The 19,777-nt window shown below is 58.3% G+C and overlaps 3 protein-coding genes across 3 annotated transcripts; 2 read left to right on the plus strand and 1 right to left on the minus strand.

Moving 5' to 3' along the window:
• Positions 1-367: 367 nt before the first annotated feature.
• On the plus strand, positions 368-4,693 carry LOC311426232 (FXYD domain-containing ion transport regulator 3-like). The gene is made up of 8 exons (XM_084502432.1): positions 368-422; positions 994-1,051; positions 1,782-1,817; positions 2,516-2,539; positions 2,666-2,740; positions 3,460-3,490; positions 4,344-4,387; positions 4,524-4,693. The coding sequence occupies exons 2-8, from the start codon at positions 1,009-1,011 to the stop codon at positions 4,541-4,543; spliced, it is 273 nt and encodes a 90-aa protein (XP_084358558.1). The 5' UTR covers positions 368-422; positions 994-1,008; the 3' UTR covers positions 4,544-4,693.
• A 149-nt stretch (positions 4,694-4,842) lies between these two features.
• Positions 4,843-6,694, plus strand: LOC311426231 (uncharacterized protein). Its single transcript, XM_084502431.1, has 10 exons — positions 4,843-4,976; positions 5,017-5,111; positions 5,151-5,207; positions 5,476-5,563; positions 5,604-5,747; positions 5,875-5,970; positions 6,230-6,277; positions 6,325-6,372; positions 6,412-6,459; positions 6,635-6,694. Exons 1-9 carry the CDS (start codon positions 4,952-4,954, stop codon positions 6,456-6,458), a joined length of 648 nt encoding a protein of 215 aa, XP_084358557.1. The 5' UTR covers positions 4,843-4,951; the 3' UTR covers position 6,459; positions 6,635-6,694.
• A 139-nt stretch (positions 6,695-6,833) lies between these two features.
• Positions 6,834-19,332, minus strand: LOC311426206 (leucine-rich repeat LGI family member 4-like; the record flags this gene model as incomplete). The annotated part of the gene is made up of 10 exons (XM_084502403.1): positions 6,834-7,136; positions 9,920-10,428; positions 11,901-12,065; positions 13,104-13,273; positions 14,759-14,830; positions 17,231-17,302; positions 17,898-17,969; positions 18,551-18,866; positions 18,899-18,918; positions 19,304-19,332. The coding sequence occupies 10 exons, from the start codon at positions 19,330-19,332 to the stop codon at positions 6,834-6,836; spliced, it is 1,728 nt and encodes a 575-aa protein (XP_084358529.1).
• Positions 19,333-19,777: the final 445 nt, after the last annotated feature.

Below are 19,777 nucleotides of genomic sequence, written 5' to 3' on the forward strand. Positions count from 1 at the left end.
ACGTCTTGCACTACTAGTAGTTTACACCTCGCACTACAACTAGTGCCTTACACTACTAGCATTTTTCACTACTACCAGTATCTCGCACTACAACTAGTTTACACCTTGCACTACAACTAGTATCTCGCACTACAACTACTTTACGTCTTGCACTACTACTAGTTTACACCTCGCACTACAACTAGTGCCTTACTCTACCAGTGTTTTTCACTACTACCAGTGTGTATCTCGCACTACAACTAGTTTACACCTTGCACTACTCGTTTACACCCGGGGGGGGAGGCGTGGCCACGCCCCCTGACCCTAGCCACGCCCCCTCACCTGGCCACGCCCCCTTTTGGATGGCCACGCCCCCTCCAGGTGAGGCCACGCCCCCTCCCCCTCCAGTCCTGTTCCTGTTTTGGTGGTGTCGGTGCGGGAAGGTGAGCGGGGGGGGGGCACCCTGGGGTGGGGGGGGGCACCCTGGGGGGGGCACCCTTGGGTGGGGGTCTTTTGGGGGGGGTAATTTGGGGGGGGGGGCAAATTTGGGGGGGTTCTTTAGCGTGGGGGGGGGACTGGGTGCTATGGGGGGGGCACCCATGGGTGGGGGGCACCCTGGGGTGGGGGGGGGCACCCATGGGGGGGGCACCCATGGGTGGGGGTCTTTTGGGGGGGGCACCTTGGGGGGGGGGGGCTTTTGGGTGGGGGAGGGGCAGCTGGGTGCTATTGGGGGGGGACCGGGGGGGCAGCACCCATGGGTGGGGGCACCCCGGGGGGGTCATTTTTTTTGGGGGGGGGGGGGGAGGGACAGTTGGGTGCCCCCCCCTCCCCCCTCCCGTTCCTCCCAGTTGCCTCCCAGTAACGCCCCAGTAAGGAATTCGCCCGCCGGGGCGGGTGACTCACCGCCCCTCCCCCACCCAAGGGTGCCTTTTTTTTTTGGGGGGGGGGGGGGGGAGGGGCGCGATGGGTGCTGGGGGGGGAGGGGCACCCCCTGACCCCTCCCCCCCCCCCCAGGGGTCAAAGGTCACCATGGGGGGGGGCGGCGCGGGGGTGCTGGTGTTGCTGGCTGCAGGTACTGGGGGGACTGGGAGGGACTGGGAGGGACTGGGAGGGGGTTGGAGGGGGTTGGGGGGGACTGGGGGGAACTGGGAGGGGACTGGGGGGGACTGGGGGAATACTGGGAGGGGCTGGGGGGAACTGGGAGGGAACTGGGAACGACTGGGGGGGCTGGGGGGGAACTGGGAGGGACTGGGAGGGATTGGGGGGGAACTGGGCGGAACTGGGAGGGACTGGGGGGGATTCGGGGGGGGCTGGAGGGGACTGGGGGGGACTGGGAGGGACTGGGAGGGAACTGGGAGGGATTGGGGGGGAACTGGGGGGGACTGGGGGGCACTGGGAGGGAACTGGGAGGGACTGGGAGGGACTGGGGGGGATTGGGGGGGGACTGGGAGGGGGTTGGAGGGGACTGGGGGGACTGGGAGGGATTGGGGGGGGACTCGGAGGGGGTTGGGGGGGACTGGGAGGAACTGGGAGGGACTGGGAGGGGGTTGTGGGGGACTGGGGGGCACTGGGAGGGACTGGGGGGGGATTGGGGGGGGACTGGGGGGGACTGGGAGGGACTGGGAGGGGGTTGGGGGGGACTGGGGGGGACTGGGAGGGACTGGGAGGGAACTGGGGGGGGGTTAGGGGGGGACTGGGAGGGAACTGGGAGTAATTGGGGGGAACTGGGAGTAATTGGGGGGGAACTGGGGGCACTGGGTTTGTCCCCCCCCCCCAAACTGGTTTTTGCCCCCCCCCCCCAGTTCTGCCCCTGGCAAGAGGGAGCTCGGAGTCCCTGGGTGAGTTACTGGGATGAACTGGGATGAACTGGGATGAACTGGGATGAACTGGGAAGTGGCGAGGGGCTGTACTGGGAATGGGGGGGGGGCATACTGGGAATAGGGGGGTCATACTGGGATTGGGGGGGGCTTACTGGGAATTGAGGGGGATCATACTGGGAATGGGGGGGGCTTACTGGGAATGGGGGGATCATACTGGAAATAAAGGGGCTGTACTGGGATTGGGGGGGTCATACTGGGATTGGGGGGGCATACTGGGAATGGGGGGGGTCATACTGGGAATGGGGGGGCTGTACTGGGATTGGGGGGGATCATACTGGGAATGGGGGGGCTGTACTGGGAATGGGGGGGTCATACTGGGAATAAGGGGGCTGTACTGGGAATGGGGGGGCATACTGGGAATGGGAGGGTTCTACTGGGAATGGGGGGGCTATACTGGGAATGGGGTGGTCATACTGGGATTGGGGGATTCATACTGGGATTGGGGGGGTCATACTGGGATTGGAGGGGTCATACTGGGAATCAGGGGTTATACTGGGATTGGGGGGGTCATACTGGGAATGGAGGGGCTGTACTGGGATTGGGGGGGTCATACTGGGATTGGAAGGGATCATACTGGGAACTGGGGGCTCATACTGGGATTGGGGGAGGGGCCATACTGGTACCAGCAACCCTCTGACCCCTCCCCCCCCCCCCAGATGCCACCAGTCCCTTCTATTACGGTGAGTGTGGGGACAGCGGTGTCCCCAAGGGGGGGTGACAGCGGTGTCCCCAAGGGGGGGGGGAGGGGACACGATGTCCCCTCCCCCCCTGTCACCGTGTCCCCTCCCCCCCCTCCCCCCCCCCAGACTGGCACCAGTTGCGGGTGGGGGGCCTGGTGGTGGCGGCTGTCCTGTGCGTCACCGGCATCGTCGTGCTGCTCAGTGAGTGTCCCCAAAGTGTCCCCAAATGTCCCCAAATGTCCCCAAAGTGTCCCCAAGGTGTCCCCAAGGTGTCCCCAGGGTGTCCCCAAGGTGTCCTCAGGGTGACCCCAAATTATCCCCAAATTATTCCCAAAATGTCCCCAAAGTGTCCCCAAAGTGTCCCCAAATGTCCCCAAAGTGTCCCCAAATTGTCCCCAAATTGTCCCCAAAATGTCCCCAAGGTGACCCCAAGTTGTCCCCAAAGTGTCCCCAAAGTGTCCAGAAGATGATCCCAAATTATGCCCAAATTGTCCCCAAGTTGTCCCCAAAGTGTCCCCAAATTGTCCCCAAGGTGTCCCCAGGGTGTCCCCAAGGTGTCCTCAGGGTGACCCCAAATTGTCCCCAAGTTGTCCCCAAAGTGTCCCCAAATTGTTCCCAAGGTGTCCCCAAATTGTCACCAAATGTCCCCAAATTGTCCCCAAGGTGTCCCCAGGGTGTCCCCAAAGTGTCCCCAAAGTGTCCCCAAAATGTCCCCAAGGTGACCCCAAATTGTCCCCAAAGTGTCCCCAAAGTGTCCCCAAAGTGTCCCCAAATTGTACCCAAGTTGTCCCCAAGGTGTCCCCAAGTCACTGGGGGGGGGGTCCCAGTGTCACCTGGGGGTCCCCAAGGGGAGGGACACCCATGTGTGACATCATGTCCCCCCCCCCTCATGCCTGTCACCTCTGTTGTCCCCCCCCCAGGTGGGAAGTGCAAGTGCCGGAGCAAAGCAAGGTGGGGGGGTGGGGAGGGGGACACTGGGGACATGGGGGGGACATTGGGGACATGGGGGGGACATTGGGGCATGGGGGGGGCATTGGGGACACAGAGGGGCATTGGGGACATGGGGGGGATATGGGGACATGGGGGGGGTCATGGGGTCATGGGGGGGACACTGGGGACATGGGGGGGACATGGGGGGACACTGGGGACATGGGGGGGCATTGGGGACATGGGGGGGTCATGGGGACATGGGGGGATATGGGGGGGCATTGGGGACATGGGGGGGACATGGGGGGGTCATGGGGGGGACATTGGGGGGATATGGGGGGACATGGGGGGGTCATGGAGACACGGGGGGACATTGGGGACATGGGGGGGTCATGGGGACATGGGGGGATATGGGGGGGATATGGGGATATGGGGGGGTCATTGGGACATGGGGGGACATTGGGGACATGGGGGGGACATGGGGACATGGGGGGACATTGGGGACATTGGGGTCATGGGGGGGGACAAGGGGGGTCATGGGGACATGGGGGGGACATTGGGGACATGGGGGGGACATGGGGGGGATATGGGGACAAGGGGGGTCATGGGGGGGTCATTGGGACATGGGGGGACATTGGGGTCATGGGGGGGACATGGGGGGGTCATGGGGACATGGGGGGGACATTGGGGACAAGGGGGGGCATGGGGGGATCATGGGGACATGGGGGGACATGGGGGGGACATGGGGGATATGGAGGGGCATGGGGGGTCATTGGGGACATGGAGGGACATTGGGGACATGGGGAGGACATGGGGGGGGGACATGGGGACACACGGGGACGTCCCAACCCCCCCCCATGACCCCCTCCCCCCACAGCCGCCACCGTCCCCCTCCGGAGGCGTCCCACCTCGTCGGCCCCGGTACGTGTCCCCCCCTGTCCCCCCCACCCCAAAAAAAAAAGTGACCCAGGTGACCTCGGGGGGGGGACACCCCAAATTTTTTGGGGGGGGTGTCCCAGGTTTTGGGGACCCCCATGACCCCCCCGTTTCTCCCCAGGAGCCGCCAGCTCGTGCTGAGGTGTCCCCAAACGTCCCCAACCCCAGGAGGGACGCGTGGAAGGGGTGGGGGGGGCGGAAAATTTTATTTGGGGGTGAAACCCCCCCAAAAAAAAAGAAAAATCCAGGAAAAGGGGAAATTAATAAAAAAAGTGTTAAAAAAAGGGGAAATTTGGTTATTTTGAGGGAAATCCCTGCAGTGGGACAAGGAGGGGACAAAGGGACGCGAGGACGGGGGGGGGGGCGTTGGGTGACACAGGTGACACGGGGACAACGGGGTCACGGTGACGTTGGGGACAGCGGTGGGTGGGTGGGGGCACCGGGAGGGGACAACGGTGACAGCCCGAAGTCAACGGTGGCCACCAAAAACGTGGTGACGGGGTGGCCGTCAACTCGTGTCCCTCGGGTCCTGAGGTTCTAGGTGACACAATGGCTGATGTCCCCATGTCCCCAGGTCTTGAGGTTCTAGGTGACACAATGGCTGATGTCCTCAGGTCCTGAGGTTCTAGGTGACACAATGGCCGATGTCCCATGTCCCTCAGGTCCTGAGGTTCTAGGTGACATGATGACCAGTGTCCCATGTCCTCAGGTCCAGAGGTTCTAGATGACACAATGGCTGATGTCCCAGGGTCCTGAGGTTCTAGGTGACACAATGGCCGATGTTCCCAGGTTCCCAGGTCCTGAGGTTCTAGATGACATGATGACCAATGTCCCAGGGTCCTGAGGTTCTTGGTGACATGATGACCAATGTCCCATGTCCCTAGGCCCTGAGGTTCTAGATGACACAATGGCCGGTGTCACCATGTCCCTCAGGTCCTGAGGTTCTAGATGACATGATGACCAATGTCCCATGTCCCCAGGTCCTGAGGTTCTAGATGACACAATGGACCATGTTCCCATGTCCTCAGGTCCTGAGGTTCTAGGTGACATGACCAACGTCCTCAGGTCCCCAGGTTCTAGATGACATGATGACCAATGTCCCATGTCCCTCGGGTCCTGAGGTTCTAGATGACACAATGGCCGATGTCCCCAGGTCCCCACGTCCTGAGGTTCTAGATGACATAATGGCCAACGTTCTCAGGTCCTGAGGTTCTAGATGACATGATGACCAATGTCCCATGTCCCTCAGGTCCCCAGGTTCTAGATGACACAATGGCTGATGTCCCCATGTCCTCAGGTCCTGAGGTTCTAGATGACATGATGACCAATGTCCCATGTCCCTCAGGTCTTGAGGTTCTAGATGACACAATGGCTGATGTCCCAGGGTCCTGAGGTTCTAGGTGACATGATGACCAATGTCCCCATGTCCTGAGGTTCTTGGTGACATGATGACCAATGTCCCATGTCCCCAGGTCCTGAAGTTCTAGATGACACAATGACCGATGTCCCCATGTTCCCAGGTCCTGAGGTTCTAGATGACACAATGGCCGATGTCCCCATGTCCCCAGGTCCTGAGGTTCTAGATGACATGACCAACGTCCTCAGGTCCCCAGGTTCTAGATGACATGATGACCAATGTCCCATGTCCCTCGGGTCCTGAGGTTCTAGATGACACAATGGCCGATGTCCCCAGGTTCCCAGGTCCTGAGGTTCTAGATGACATGATGGCCAAGTTCCCAGGTCCTCAGGTTCTAGATGACATGATGACCAATGTCCCCATGTCCTGAGGTTCTTGGTGACACGATGACCAATGTCCCATGTCCCCAGGTCCTGAGGTTCTAGATGACACAATGGACCATGTTCCCATGTCCTCAGGTCCTGAGGTTCTAGGTGACATGATGACCAATGTCCCATGTCCCCAGGTCCTGAGGTTCTAGATGACATAATGGCCAACGTTCTCAGGTCCCCAGGTTCTAGATGACATGATGACCAATGTCCCATGTCCCCAGGTCTTGAGGTTCTAGATGACGCAATGGCCGATGTCCCCAGGTCCTGAGGTTCTAGATGACACAATGACCAATGTCCCATGTCCCCATGTCCTGAGGTTCTAGATGACACAATGGCCGATGTCCCAGGGTCCTGAGGTTCTAGGTGACATGATGACCAATGTCCCCAGCTCCAGAGGTTCTTGATGACATGATGGTCAACGTCCTCAGGTCCCCATGTCCTGAGGTTCTAGATGACACAATGGCCGATGTCCCCATGTCCCCAGGTCCTAAGGTTCTAGATGACACAATGGCCAATGTCCCACGTCCCTCGTGCACCCAGCCCCACGGTGACATCATGGCCAAACAACCCCAAGCCCACCACCCTCCCAACCCCCCGACAACGTCACCTCTGTCCCCACGACGCCGGGACGTCCCCGCGTCCCTCAAGCCCCCAAGTCCACGGTGACGTGCCGGTAGATCTGGGTGGCCCCCTTGAAGCTGGAGGCCACCAAGAAGTGCCCGTGACCCAAGGAGATGGGGGCGAAGGCGCGGGGGGCGGGGGCCAGGAGCTCTTGGGCGGGTTCTAGGTGGCCCCCGGGTCCCAGGCGGTAGACGCGGCTCGGGGCGTAGTCGTTGCCCAAAATGACGTAGCGTTGGCCGGCCAATGACAAGGGTTGGAAGACCATCGAGCCCCGCGCCGGCACCTGCTGGACCTCGCGGAACATGGACCCCTCCCACCGCATCACCTGGGAACAAAGGGACCACGGGAAGGGGTCGGTATGGGGCGGGGGGCGTCACGGAGCGGGGGTGGTGGTGGGACCCCATAAATCCATGGTAGAGGTGGTGGGACCCCATAAACGTATGTTGGTGGTGGGATCCCATAAATCCATGATGGTGGTGGAACCCCATAAACCCATGATGATGATGGAACCCCATAAACCCATCATGGTGGTGGAATCCCAATGAACCCATGATGGTGGTGGGACCCCATGATGGTGGTGGAACGCCATGAACCCATGATAGAGGTGGTGGAACCCCATAAACCCACATTGGTGGTGGGATCCTATAAACTCATGTTGGTGGGGGGACCCCATAAACTCGTGATGGTGATGGGACCCCATAAATCATTTATAGAGGTGGTGGGACCCCATAAACCCATGTTGGTGGTGGGATCCCATAAACTCATGTTGGTGGGGGGACCCCATAAACTCGTGATGGTGATGGGACCCCATAAACCCATTATAGAGGTGATGGGACCCCATAAACCCATGATTGTGATGGGACCCCATAAACCCATGATGGTGGTGGACCCCCATGAACCCATGATGGTGGTGGGACCCCATAAACCCATGACTGTAGACCCCCATATGAGTCCATGATGATGATGGGACCCCATGAATCCATGCTGATGGTGGGACTCCATAAACCCATGACGGTGATGGGACCCCATAAACCCATGATGGTGGTGGACCCCCATGAACCCATGGTAGAGGTGGTGGGATCCCATAAACCCATGATGATGATGGAACCCCATAAACCCATGATGATGGTGGGACCCCAAGAACCCATGATGATGGTAGAACCTCATCAACCCATAATGGTTGTGGGACCCCATGACGGTGGTGGAACCCCATGAACCCATGGTAGAGGTGGTGGGACCCCATAAACCCATGACCGTAGACCCCCATGAACCCATGATGATGATGGGACCCCATAAACCCATGACGGTGGTGGGACCCCATAAACCCATTATGATGGTGGGACCCCATAAACCCATGATGGTGGTAGACCCCCATGAACCCATGATGGTTGTGGGACCCCATGATGGTGGTGGAACCCCATGAACCCATGGTAGAGGTGGTGGGACCCCATAAACCCATGACCGTAGACCCCCATGAACCCATGATGATGATGGGACCCCATGAACCCATTATAGAGGTGGTGGGACCCCATAAACCCATGTTGGTGGTGGGACCCCATAAACCCATTATGATGGTGGGACCCCATAAACCCATGATGGTGGTAGACCCCCATGAACCCATGATGGTTGTGGGACCCCATGATGGTGGTGGAACCCCATGAACCCATGGTAGAGGTGGTGGGACCCCATAAACCCATGACCGTAGACCCCCATGAACCCATGATGATGATGGGACCCCATAAACCCATTATAGAGGTGGTGGGACCCCATAAACCCATGTTGGTGGTGGGACCCCATAAACCCATTATGATGGTGGGACCCCATAAACCCATGATGGTGGTAGACCCCCATGAACCCATGATGGTTGTGGGACCCCATGATGGTGGTGGAACCCCATGAACCCATGGTAGAGGTGGTGGGACCCCATAAACCCATGATGGTGGTGGGACCCCATAAACCCATGACTGTAGACCCCAATGAGTCCATGATGATGATGGGACCCCATAAACCCATGATGGTTGTGGGACCCCATGAACCCATGGTAGAGGTGGTGGGACCCCATAAACCCATGATGATGGTGGGACCCCATAAACCCATGATGGTGGAACCCCATGAACCCATGGTAGAGGTGGTAGAACCCCATAAACCCATGATGGTGCTGGGACCCCATAAATCCATGATGATGGTAGAACCTCATCAACCCATGATGGTTTTGGAACCCCATAAACCCATGATGGTGATGGGACCCCATAAACCCATGACTGTAGACCCCCATATGAGTCCATGATGATGATGGGACCCCATAAATCCATGATGGTGGTGGAACCCCATAAACCCATGATGATGATGGGACCCCGTGAACCCATGATGATGATGGAACCCCATAAACCCATGATTGTGATGGGACCCCATAAACCCATGATGGTGGTAGAACCCCATGAACCCATGATGGTGGCGGGACCCCATAAACCCATGATGATGGTGGGACCCCATAAACCCATGATGGTTTTGGAACCCCAAGAACCCATGATGGTGGTGGGACCCCATAAACCCTTGACTGTAGACCCCAATGAGTCCATGATGATGATGGGACCCCATAAACCCATGATGATGATGGAACCCCATAAACCCATGATGATGATGGGACCCCGTGAACCCATGATGATGATGGAACCCCATAAACCCATGATTGTGATGGGACCCCATAAACCCATGATGGTGGTAGAACCCCATAAACCCATGATGGTGGCGGGACCCCATAAACCCATGATGGTTTTGGAACCCCATGAACCCATGATGGTGGTGGGACCCCATAAACCCATGATAATGATGGAACCCCATAAACCCATGATGATGGTGGAACCCCAAGAACCCATGATGGTGGTGGGACCCCATAAACCCTTGACTGTAGACCCCAATGAGTCCATGATGATGGCGGGACCCCATAAACCCATGACGCCTCTGAGACCCCACAACCACCTCCAGCTGACAGACCCCAACAAACCCATGAACCCGAAAGAACCCCGCAACCCCACGCTGCCGGTGGCCCCCCCCCCCAAAAAACCACCTCACCTCCCCACCACGAGACCCCCACCCACCCAACCTCACCTTGGCGTCCCCCAAGAAGCGGGTGAGGCAGAGGAAGACGTGACCCCGCAGCCGGAAATGCTTGGCCGCGTAGACGTCGGGGACGTGGGGGATGTCCGTGTGGGGGGCGAAGGCCGCCCCGCTCCAGCGGTAGACCAGGGGTCTCCTCGTCCCGCTGCAGACCACCAAAGCCGGCCGGCCCCCCAACTCCAAAAACTCCAAGTGGGTGTCCCGGTGCCAAGGCCTCAAGGCCTGGTGGGGGTAAAAACCCCGTCCCCCCCATCGGAAGAGGGTGCTGGTGCCCCCCTTGGAGCTGTCGGCCACCCCCAAGTACCAGTGGCCCCCCAAGCGGGCGCTGGCCACCGCGTGGGGGCGCCGGAGTCGCCCGTTGCCCAAGGCTTGAAGGCGGACGAAGCGGCTACCGGGGCCGCCGGCCCGGCGCCAGACGGCCGAGCCCCCCCCAAGTTGGGCCACCACCACCACCAGGGACCCCCCGAGCTGGAGGGGGTGGCAGGCCACCGGGGAGGAACCTGGGGGGAGAAGGGGGTGGGTGGGTAAGGGGGGTGGGAGTGACCCCGTGGAGGGTTTGGGGTCGACGGGGTGGAGAAAACCCTATAGAGATGTTGGGGACATTGGGGTGATGGTGATGACCCTATAGGGACATTGGGGACATTGGGGTGATGGTGATGACCCTATGGGGACATTGGGGACGTTGGGGTGATGGTGATGACCCTATAGGGACATTGGGGACGTTGGGGTGATGGTGATGACCCTATGGGGACATTGGGGTGGTGGGGAGAACCCCGTGGAAGGTTTGGGGTCAACGGGGTGGAGAAAACCCTACAAAGACATTGGGGACATTGGGGTGATGGTGATGACCCTATGGGGACATTGGGGTGGTGGGGAGAACCCCGTGGAAGGTTTGGGGTCAATGGGGTGGAGAAAACCCTATAGAGATGCTGGGGACATTGGGGTGATGGTGATGACCCTATGGGGACATTGGGGACATTGGGGTGATGGTGATGACCCTATGGGGACATTGGGGTGGTGGGGAGAACCCCGTGGAAGGTTTGGGGTCAAGGGGGTGGAGAAAACCCTACGGGGATGGTGGGGTGGTGGGGAGAAGCCTGGGGAGATATTGGGGTCAAGGGGATGGAGAAAACCCTACAGAGACATTGGGGACGTTGGGGTGATGGTGATGACCCTATGGGGACATTGGGGTGGTGGGGAGAACCCCATGGAGGTTTTGGGGTCAAGGGGATGGAGAAAACCCTACGGGGACCTCAAGGTTGGGGTGATGGTGATGACCCTATGGGGACATTGGGGTTTTCCAGGCCATTTTTGAGACCCCCCCAACCATTTTTAACCCCATTCCCCACCCCTTCCACCATCCCCCCAGGTCATTTTGGGGTTCCCCCAACCCCAGGCCCATTTTTGGGCCCTGAGGCCTTCTGAGGCCATTTTTTGAGGTTCTCCAACCCATTTTTGAGGTTCTCCAACCCATTTTGGTGGTCTCCAGGCCATTTTCGAGACCCCCCAACCATTTTTAACCCCATTCCCCACCACTTCCAGCTTCCCCCCAGGTCTTTTTGGGGTTCCCCCAACCCCAGGTCCATTTTTGGGTCCCCAAGGCCATTTTTTGAGGTTCTCCAACCCATTTTTTGACTTTCTCCAACCCATTTTTTGAGGTCCTCCAACCCATTTTTGAGGTTCTCCAGGCCATTTCCGAGACCCTCCCAACCATTTTTAACCCCTTCCACCATCCCCCCCAGGTCGTTTTGGGGTTCCCCCAACCCCAGGTCCATTTTTGGGCCCTGAGGCCTTCTGAGGCCATTTTTTGAGGTTCTCCAACCCATTTTTGAGGTTCTCCAACCCATTTTTGAGGTTCTCCAGGCCATTTTCGAGACCCTCCCAACTATTTTTAACCCCTTCCACCATCCCCCCCAGGTCGTTTTGGGGTTCCCCCGGCCCCCGGGTTCATTTTTGGGGTTCCGTCACTCACCGTTGATGATGGTGGGGGCCCGAAAGCGCCCGGCCAACTGGTCCCATTCCAGGAGGGCGCAGGCACCGGCGAAGGGTTGGGCCAGGGCCACCCCTGGGTGCCCCCCCAGGGCGAAGGGCTCGGCCGCCAGCGAGGCGAAGGGCAGCGACTGGAAGGGCCGCAGCTCTGCGGGACCCCCCCGTTAGACCCCCCCCGACACCTGGGACACCCCCCCCTGGGGACCTTCCCCACCCTGGGGTGCCCCCTTTGTGCCACCATAGGGTGGGGACACCGGAGGGGACACGAGGGGACCCAGAAATTGGGGACATGTAGGACCAGGATGTTGGGGACAAGGTCAACCCAAGTATTGGGGTCAAGGGGGACCAAGACATTGGGGACAAGAGGAACCCAAAACTGGGGACAAGAAGACCCAGAAATTGGGGACATATAGGACCAAGGTGTTGGGGACAAGAAGACCCAGAAATTGGGGTCTATATAGGACCAAGGTGTTGGGGACAAGGTCAACCCAAGTATTGGGGTCAAGGGGGACCAAGACATTGGGGACAAGAGGACACAGAAATTGGGGACAAGAAGACCCAGAAATTGGGGTCTATATAGGACCAAGGTGTTGGGGACAAGGTCAACCCAAGTATTGGGGTCAAGGGGGACTGAGATTTTGGGGACAAGAAGACCCAGAAATTGGGGTCTATATAGGACCAAGGTGTTGGGAACAAGGTCAACCCAAGTATTGGGGTCAAGGGGGACCATGGTGTTGGGGACAAGAAGACCCAGAAATTGGGGACATATAGGACCAAGGTGTTGGGGACAAGGTCAACCCAAGTATTGGGGTCAAGGGGGACCATGGTGTTGGGGACAAGAAGACCCAGAAATTGGGGACATATAGGACCCATAATTTGGGGACACATGGGACCGAGATATTGGGGACAAGGCCAACCCAAGTATTGGGGTCAAGGGGGACCAAGATTTGGGGACAAGAAGACCCAGAAATTGGGGACATATAGGACCAAGGTGTTGGGGACAAGGTCAACCCAAGTATTGGGGTCAAGGGGGACTGAGATATTGGGGACAAGAGGACCCAGAAATTGGGGACATACAGGACCCATAATTTGGGGACATGTAGGACCGAGATATTGGGGACAAGGCCAACCCAAGCATTCGGGAACAACGGGGACCCGAATTTTTGGGGTCACGGGGACGCCGTACCGGACACGAGGCAGTCGAAGTCGCGGGGTTGGAGCTGGGCCAGGGGGGTCCCGGCGCGAGGGGGGGGTCCCCGGCAGCGCCCGGCTTCGGCGGCGGGGGCGGCGCTGCCCAGCCAGGCCACCAGCCAGCGCAGGCGGCAGTCGCACTGGAAGGGGTTCCCCCGAAGGTCCCTGGCACCGGAACCCCCATGTCATCCCCTATAACCCCGTGGCAACCCTATATCCCCGTGGCATCCCCTATAACCCCGTGGCATCCCCTATATCCCCGTGGCATCCCCTATAACCCCGTGGCATCCCCTATATCCCCGTTGTATCCCCTCCAGCCCCATAACAACCCTATATCCCCGTGGCATCCCCTATAACCCCATTTCATCCCCTATAACCCCGTGTCATCCCCTATAACCCCGTGGCATCCCCTTTAACCCCATGGCATCCCCTATATCCCCGTGGCATCCCCTATAACCCCGTGGCATCCCCTATAACCCCATTTCATCCCCTATAGCCCCGTGTCATCCCCTATAACCCCATGGCATCCCCTATAACCCCGTGGAATCCCCTATAACCCCATGTCATCCCCTATAACCCCATGGAATCCCCTATAACCCCGTGGCAACCCTATATCCCCGTGGCATCCCCTATAACCCCGTGGCATCCCCTATAACCCCATGGCATCCCCTATAACCCCATTTCATCCCCTATAGCCCCGTGGCATTCCCTATATCCCCGTGTCACCCCTCCAGCCCCATAACAACCCTATATCCCCGTGTCACCCCCTATATCCCCGTGGCATCCCCTCCAACCCCATTACAACCCTATAGCCCCACGACACCCCCTATAGCCCCATGACACCCCCTCCAGCCCCATGACAACCCTATATCCCCATGACACCCCCTCCCCATGACCCCATATCCCCATGTCCCCATATCCCCATATCCCCATGACCCCATAACCCCATGACCCCATATCCCGACCCCACATCCCCATGACCCCATATCCCCGTGACCCCATATCCCAACCCCATATCCCGACCCCATATCCCGACCCCATAATCCCATGACCCCATAACCCCGTGACCCCACACCCCGACCCCATAACCCCGTTACCCCATATCCCAACCCCATATCCCAACCCCATATCCCAACCTCATAACTCCGTGACCCCATATCCCCATGACCCCGTATCCCAACCCCATATCCCAACCCCATATCCCCATGACCCCATATCCCGACCCCATATCCCGACCCCATAATCCCATGACCCCACACCCCAACCCCATAACCCCGTGACCCATATCCCTGTGACCCCATATCCCAACCCCATATCCCAACCCCATATCCCCATGACCCCATATCCTGACCCCATAACCCTGTGACCCCATATCCCTGTGACCCCATGACCCATAACCCTGTGACCCCATAACCCCGTGACCCCACATCCCGACCCCATAACCCCGTGACCCCATAACCCCGTGACCCCATATCCCAACCCCATATCCCGACCCCATATCCTGACCCCGTAACCCTGTGACCCCACACCCCGACCCCATAACCCCGTGACCCCATAACCCCGTGACCCCACACCCCGACCCCATAACCCCGTGACCCCAAAACCCCGTGACCCCACACCCCGACCCCATAACCCCGTCCCGTGACCCACAGCTGTGTCAGGGTCTCCAGCCCCTGGAAGAGGCCCCGGGGCAGCGTCTCCAGGCGGTTGTTGGCCAGGCTCCTGTGGGGACGGGGGGATTTGGGATTTGGGATTTGGGATTTGGGATTTGGGATATGGGGATATGGGATATGGGGTTAGGAACATGGGGACATGGGATTTGGGGACAGGGGACATGGGGACAGGGGATATGGGGTTAGGAACATGGGGACAGGAGGATATGGGATATGGGATTTGGGATATGGGATTTGGGGACACGGGGATATGGGATATGGGATTTGGGATTTGGGATATGGGATATGGGATTTGGGATATGGGATATGGGATACAGGATTTGGGGATGGGGGATATGGGATATGGGATATGGGAACACGGGGATATGGGATATGGGATTTGGGATATGGGATATGGGATTTGGGATATGGGATATGGGATATGGGATTTGGGATATGGGGACACGGGGATATGGGATTTGGGGACAGGGGACATGGGGACAGGAGGATATGGGATATGGGATATGGGATTTGGGATTTGGGATATGGGATATGGGATTTGGGATTTGGGATATGGGATTTGGGATATGGGATATGGGATATGGGATATGGGATTTGGGATATGGGATTTGGGATATGGGATATGGGGACACGGGGATATGGGATTTGGGATATGGGGACATGGGGATATGGGATTTGGGGATGGGGGACATGGGGACAGGGGATATGGGATTTGGGATATGGGATATGGGATTTGGGATATGGGATATGGGGACACGGGGATATGGGATTTGGGATATGGGATTTGGGATTTGGGATATGGGATATGGGATTTGGGATTTGGGATTTGGGATATGGGATTTGGGATTTGGGATATGGTATTTGGGATATGGGATATGGGGACATGGGGATATGGGATTTGGGATATGGGGACACGGGGATATGGGATTTGGGGACAGGGGACATGGGGACAGGAGGATATGGGATATGGGATATGGGATATGGGATTTGGGATATGGGATATGGGGACACGGGGATATGGGATTTGGGATATGGGATTTGGGATTTGGGATATGGGATATGGGATTTGGGATTTGGGATATGGGGATATGGGATTTGGGATATGGGATATGGGGACATGGGGATATGGGATTTGGGGACAGGGGACATGGGGACAGGAGGATATGGGATATGGGATTTGGGATTTGGGATTTGGGATATGGGATATGGGATTTGGGATTTGGGATATGGGACATGGGGACATGGGGATATGGGATTTGGGATATGGGGACACGGGGATATGGGATTTGGGGACAGGGGACATGGGGACAGGGGATATGGGATTTGGGATATGGGATATGGGATTTGGGATATGGGATATGGGGACACGGGGATATGGGATTTGGGATATGGGATTTGGGATTTGGGATATGGGATATGGGATTTGGGATTTGGGATATGGGGATATGGGATTTGGGATATGGGATATGGGGACATGGGGATATGGGATTTGGGGACAGGGGACATGGGGACAGGAGGATATGGGATATGGGATATGGGATTTGGGATTTGGGATTTGGGATATGGGGACATGGGGGTATGGGATATGGGACACGTGGATATGGGGACAGGAGGATATGGGATATGGGATATGGGATATGGGGTATGGGATTTGGGATTTGGGATATGGGATTTGGGATATGGGATATGGGGACACGGGGATATGGGATTTGGGGACAGGGGACATGGGATATGGGATATGGGATATGGGGACAGGGGACATGGGATATGGGATATGGGATATGGGATATGGGGACATGGGGATATGGGATTTGGGATATGGGGACACGGGGATATGGGATATGGGGTTAGGAACATGGGGACAGGGGGATATGGGATATGAGGATAGGGACATGGGGATATGGGGACATGGGGATATGGGGTCGGGATATGGGGTAAAGGAGTTATGGGGTCACGGGGATATGGGGTCATGGGGATATGGGGACAAGGGACATGGGGATATGGGATATGGGATACGGGATATGGGATATGGGATATGGGGACATGGGGACACGGGGATATGGGGATATGGGGACATGGGGACATGGGAATATGGGATATGGGATATGGGGATATGGGATATGGGGACAGGGGATATGGGGACAGGAGGATATGGGATATGGGATATGGGATTTGGGATATGGGATTTGGGATTGATATGGGATATGGGGACACAGGGATATGGGATATGGGGACACAGGGATATGGGATATGGGATATGGGGACACAGGGATATGGGATATGGGGACATGGGGATGTGGGATATGGGATTTGGGGACAGGGGGATATGGGATATGGGATATGGGGACAGGGGGATATGGGGACAGGGGGATTTGGGATTTGAGATATGGGGATATCCCATAGTCCCCAAATGTCCCCAAATGTCCCCAAATGTCCCCGTGTCACTCACAGGTAGAGCAGCCCCCGCAGCCCCCGCAGCGCCGTGGGGGCGATGGTCCCCACCTCATTGTCCTCGATGAACCTGGGGACACCCCACAGCGTCCCCCAGTGCCTCCCAGTACATCCCAGTACATCCCAGTACATCCCAGTGTCCCTCCCAGTACCCCCCAGTGCCTCCCAGTCCATCCCAGTATCCCCCAGTGTCCATCCCAGTACCCCCCAGTGCCTCCCAGTCCCTGTCCAATCCATCCCAGTGCCTCCCAGTAACCCCCAGTGCCTCCCAGTCCATACCAGTATCCCCCAGTGTCCCTCCCAGTGCCTCCCAGTCCCTCTCCAATCCATCCCAGTGCCTCCCAGTACCCCTCAGCGTCCCTCCCAGTCCCTCTCCAGTCCATCCCAGTGCCCCCCAGTGCCCCCCAATCCATCCCAGTCCCTCCCAGTGCCCCTCAGCCCCTCTCCAGTCCTTCCCAGTGCCTCCCAGTCCATCCCAGTATCCCCTAGTGCCTCCCAGTCCATATCAGTCTCCCTCCCAGTGCCCCCCAGTCCATCCCAGTACCCCCCAGCGTCCCTCCCACCGCCCCCCAGTCCCTCCCAGTGCCGCCCAGCCCCTCTCCAGCCCCTCTCCAGCCCATCCCAGTGCCTCCCAGTGCCTCCCAGTGCCTCCCAGTGCCACTCACAGGTACTCCAGCAGCACCAGTCCGGCGAAGGCCCCGTCCCCAATGGTCCCCAGGCGCCCAGCAGTGACCAGCCTGTGGGGACAGAGACGCTGCCACCCCACTGGGGACACCTCGGGGACATTTTGGGGACATTTGGGGACACTTGAGGACATTTGGGGACACCTTGGGGACATTTTGGGGACACTTGGGGACACTTGGGGACATTTGGGGACACGTGGGGACATTTAGGGACACCCTGGGGACATTTGGGGACATTTGGGGACATTTTGGGGACACCTGGGGACATTTTGGGACATTTGGGGACACCCTGGGGATACATGGGGACACCTTGGGGACATATGGGGGACATTGGGGGGCATTTTGGGGACATTTGGGGACACCCTGGGGACCCTTGGGGACATTTTGGGACATTTGGGGACACCTTGGGGACACCCTGGGGACATTTGGGGACATTTTGGGGACATTTGGGGACATTTTGGACATTTGGGGACACCCTGGGGACATGTGGGGACACCTTGGGGACACTTTTGGGACACTTTGGGGACATTTTGGGACATTTTGGGACACCCTGGGGACACCTGGGGACATATAGGGACATTGGGGACATTTTGGGGACATTTTGGGGACATTTGGGGACATTTGGGGACACTCACAGCAGCTGCAGGGCCGGGGTGTCCCGGAAGCTGCCCTCGCCCAGGACATCGATGTGCCACCGCACCAGGGACCTGCAGAAACGGGGCCAAACTGGGCCAAACTGGGCCAAACTGGGACCAACTGGGACAAAATGGGACCAACTGGGACAAACTGGGACCAGGGAGAGGGAGGGGGTGGGGACAAGTGCCAAACTGGGAGGGGGTGGGGCCCAAAAAAGGCTCAAATTGGGGAAAAATGGGTAAAGTGGGTCAAACTGGGACGAACTGGGATAAGGTGGGGTCAAACTGGGATGAACTGGGAGAAACCAGTGCCAAACTGGGAAAAACTGGGGTGTAACTGGGACAAACTGGGGCCAAACTGGGAGAAACTGGGAGAAACCAGTGCCAAACTGGGACAAGCTGGGGCATAACTGGGACAAACTGGGGTCTAACTGGGAGAATCAGAGCCAAACTGGGCTAAACTGGGAGAAACCAGTGCCAAACTGGGAGAAACTGGGGACCAACTGGGACAAACTGGGGTCTAACTGGGAGAATCAGAGCCAAATTGGGCTAAACTGGGAGAAATCAGTGCCAAACTGGGAGAAACTGGGGCGTAACTGAGACAAACTGGGGTCAAACTGGTCCAAACTGGTCCGAACTGGGAGAAACCAGTGCCAAACTGGAATAAACTGGGGGTCTAACTGGGAGAAACTGGGCTAAAATGCAAGAAACCAGTGCCAAACTGGGAGAAACTGGGCTCTAACTGGGCCAAACTGGGATAAACTGGGAGAAACCAGTGCCATACTGGGATAAACTGGGGTGTAACTGGGCCAAACCGGGGTCAAACTGGGCCAAACTGGGCCGAACTGGGAGAAACCAGTGCCAAACTGGGAGAAACTGGGCTCTAACTGGTCCAAACTGGGAGAAACCAGTAGAGGGAGGGGGCGGGGCTTCGCGCGATGACGTCACGGGGATGCCCGGGGGAGGGGGGGGTCCCCGTGGGGGGGGGGGGGTCCCAGGGGGGGATTCCGAGGGGCGGGGGAGGGGGGACCCCAAAGGGGGGTCCCTTAGGGGGGGTCCCGGGGGGGGGGGGGTTTGGGGGGGGGTCCCGGGGGGGTTTTGGGGGTGGGGGGGGTCCCAGGGGGGGTCCCAGGGGGATTTTGGGGTGGGGGGGGTCCCAGGGGGGGTCCCAAAAGGGTTTGGGGGGGTCAAAAGGGGGGGGGGGAGGGGAAATTGGGGGGGTCCCAG

The sequence above is a fragment of the Aythya ferina genome (assembly GCF_964211825.1).
Source record: "Aythya ferina genome assembly, chromosome: 39".
Taxonomy (NCBI): Eukaryota; Metazoa; Chordata; class Aves; order Anseriformes; family Anatidae; genus Aythya; species Aythya ferina.

Bases quoted from the DNA above. Each gene is read 5' to 3' on its own strand.
- LOC311426232 (XM_084502432.1), top strand. From the start codon at position 1,009: ATGGGGGGGGGCGGCGCGGGGGTGCTGGTGTTGCTGGCTGCAG. The intron at 1,052-1,781 runs GTACTGGGGGGA...CCCCCCCCCCAG, and splicing joins GCTGGTGTTGCTGGCTGCAG to TTCTGCCCCTGGCAAGAGGG. The intron at 2,741-3,459 runs GTGAGTGTCCCC...TCCCCCCCCCAG, and splicing joins CGGCATCGTCGTGCTGCTCA to GTGGGAAGTGCAAGTGCCGG.
- LOC311426231 (XM_084502431.1), top strand. From the start codon at position 4,952: ATGGCTGATGTCCCCATGTCCCCAG. The intron at 5,748-5,874 runs GTCTTGAGGTTC...CCATGTCCCCAG, and splicing joins CAATGTCCCATGTCCCTCAG to GTCCTGAAGTTCTAGATGAC. The intron at 6,373-6,411 runs GTTCTAGATGAC...CCATGTCCCCAG, and splicing joins CAACGTTCTCAGGTCCCCAG to GTCTTGAGGTTCTAGATGAC.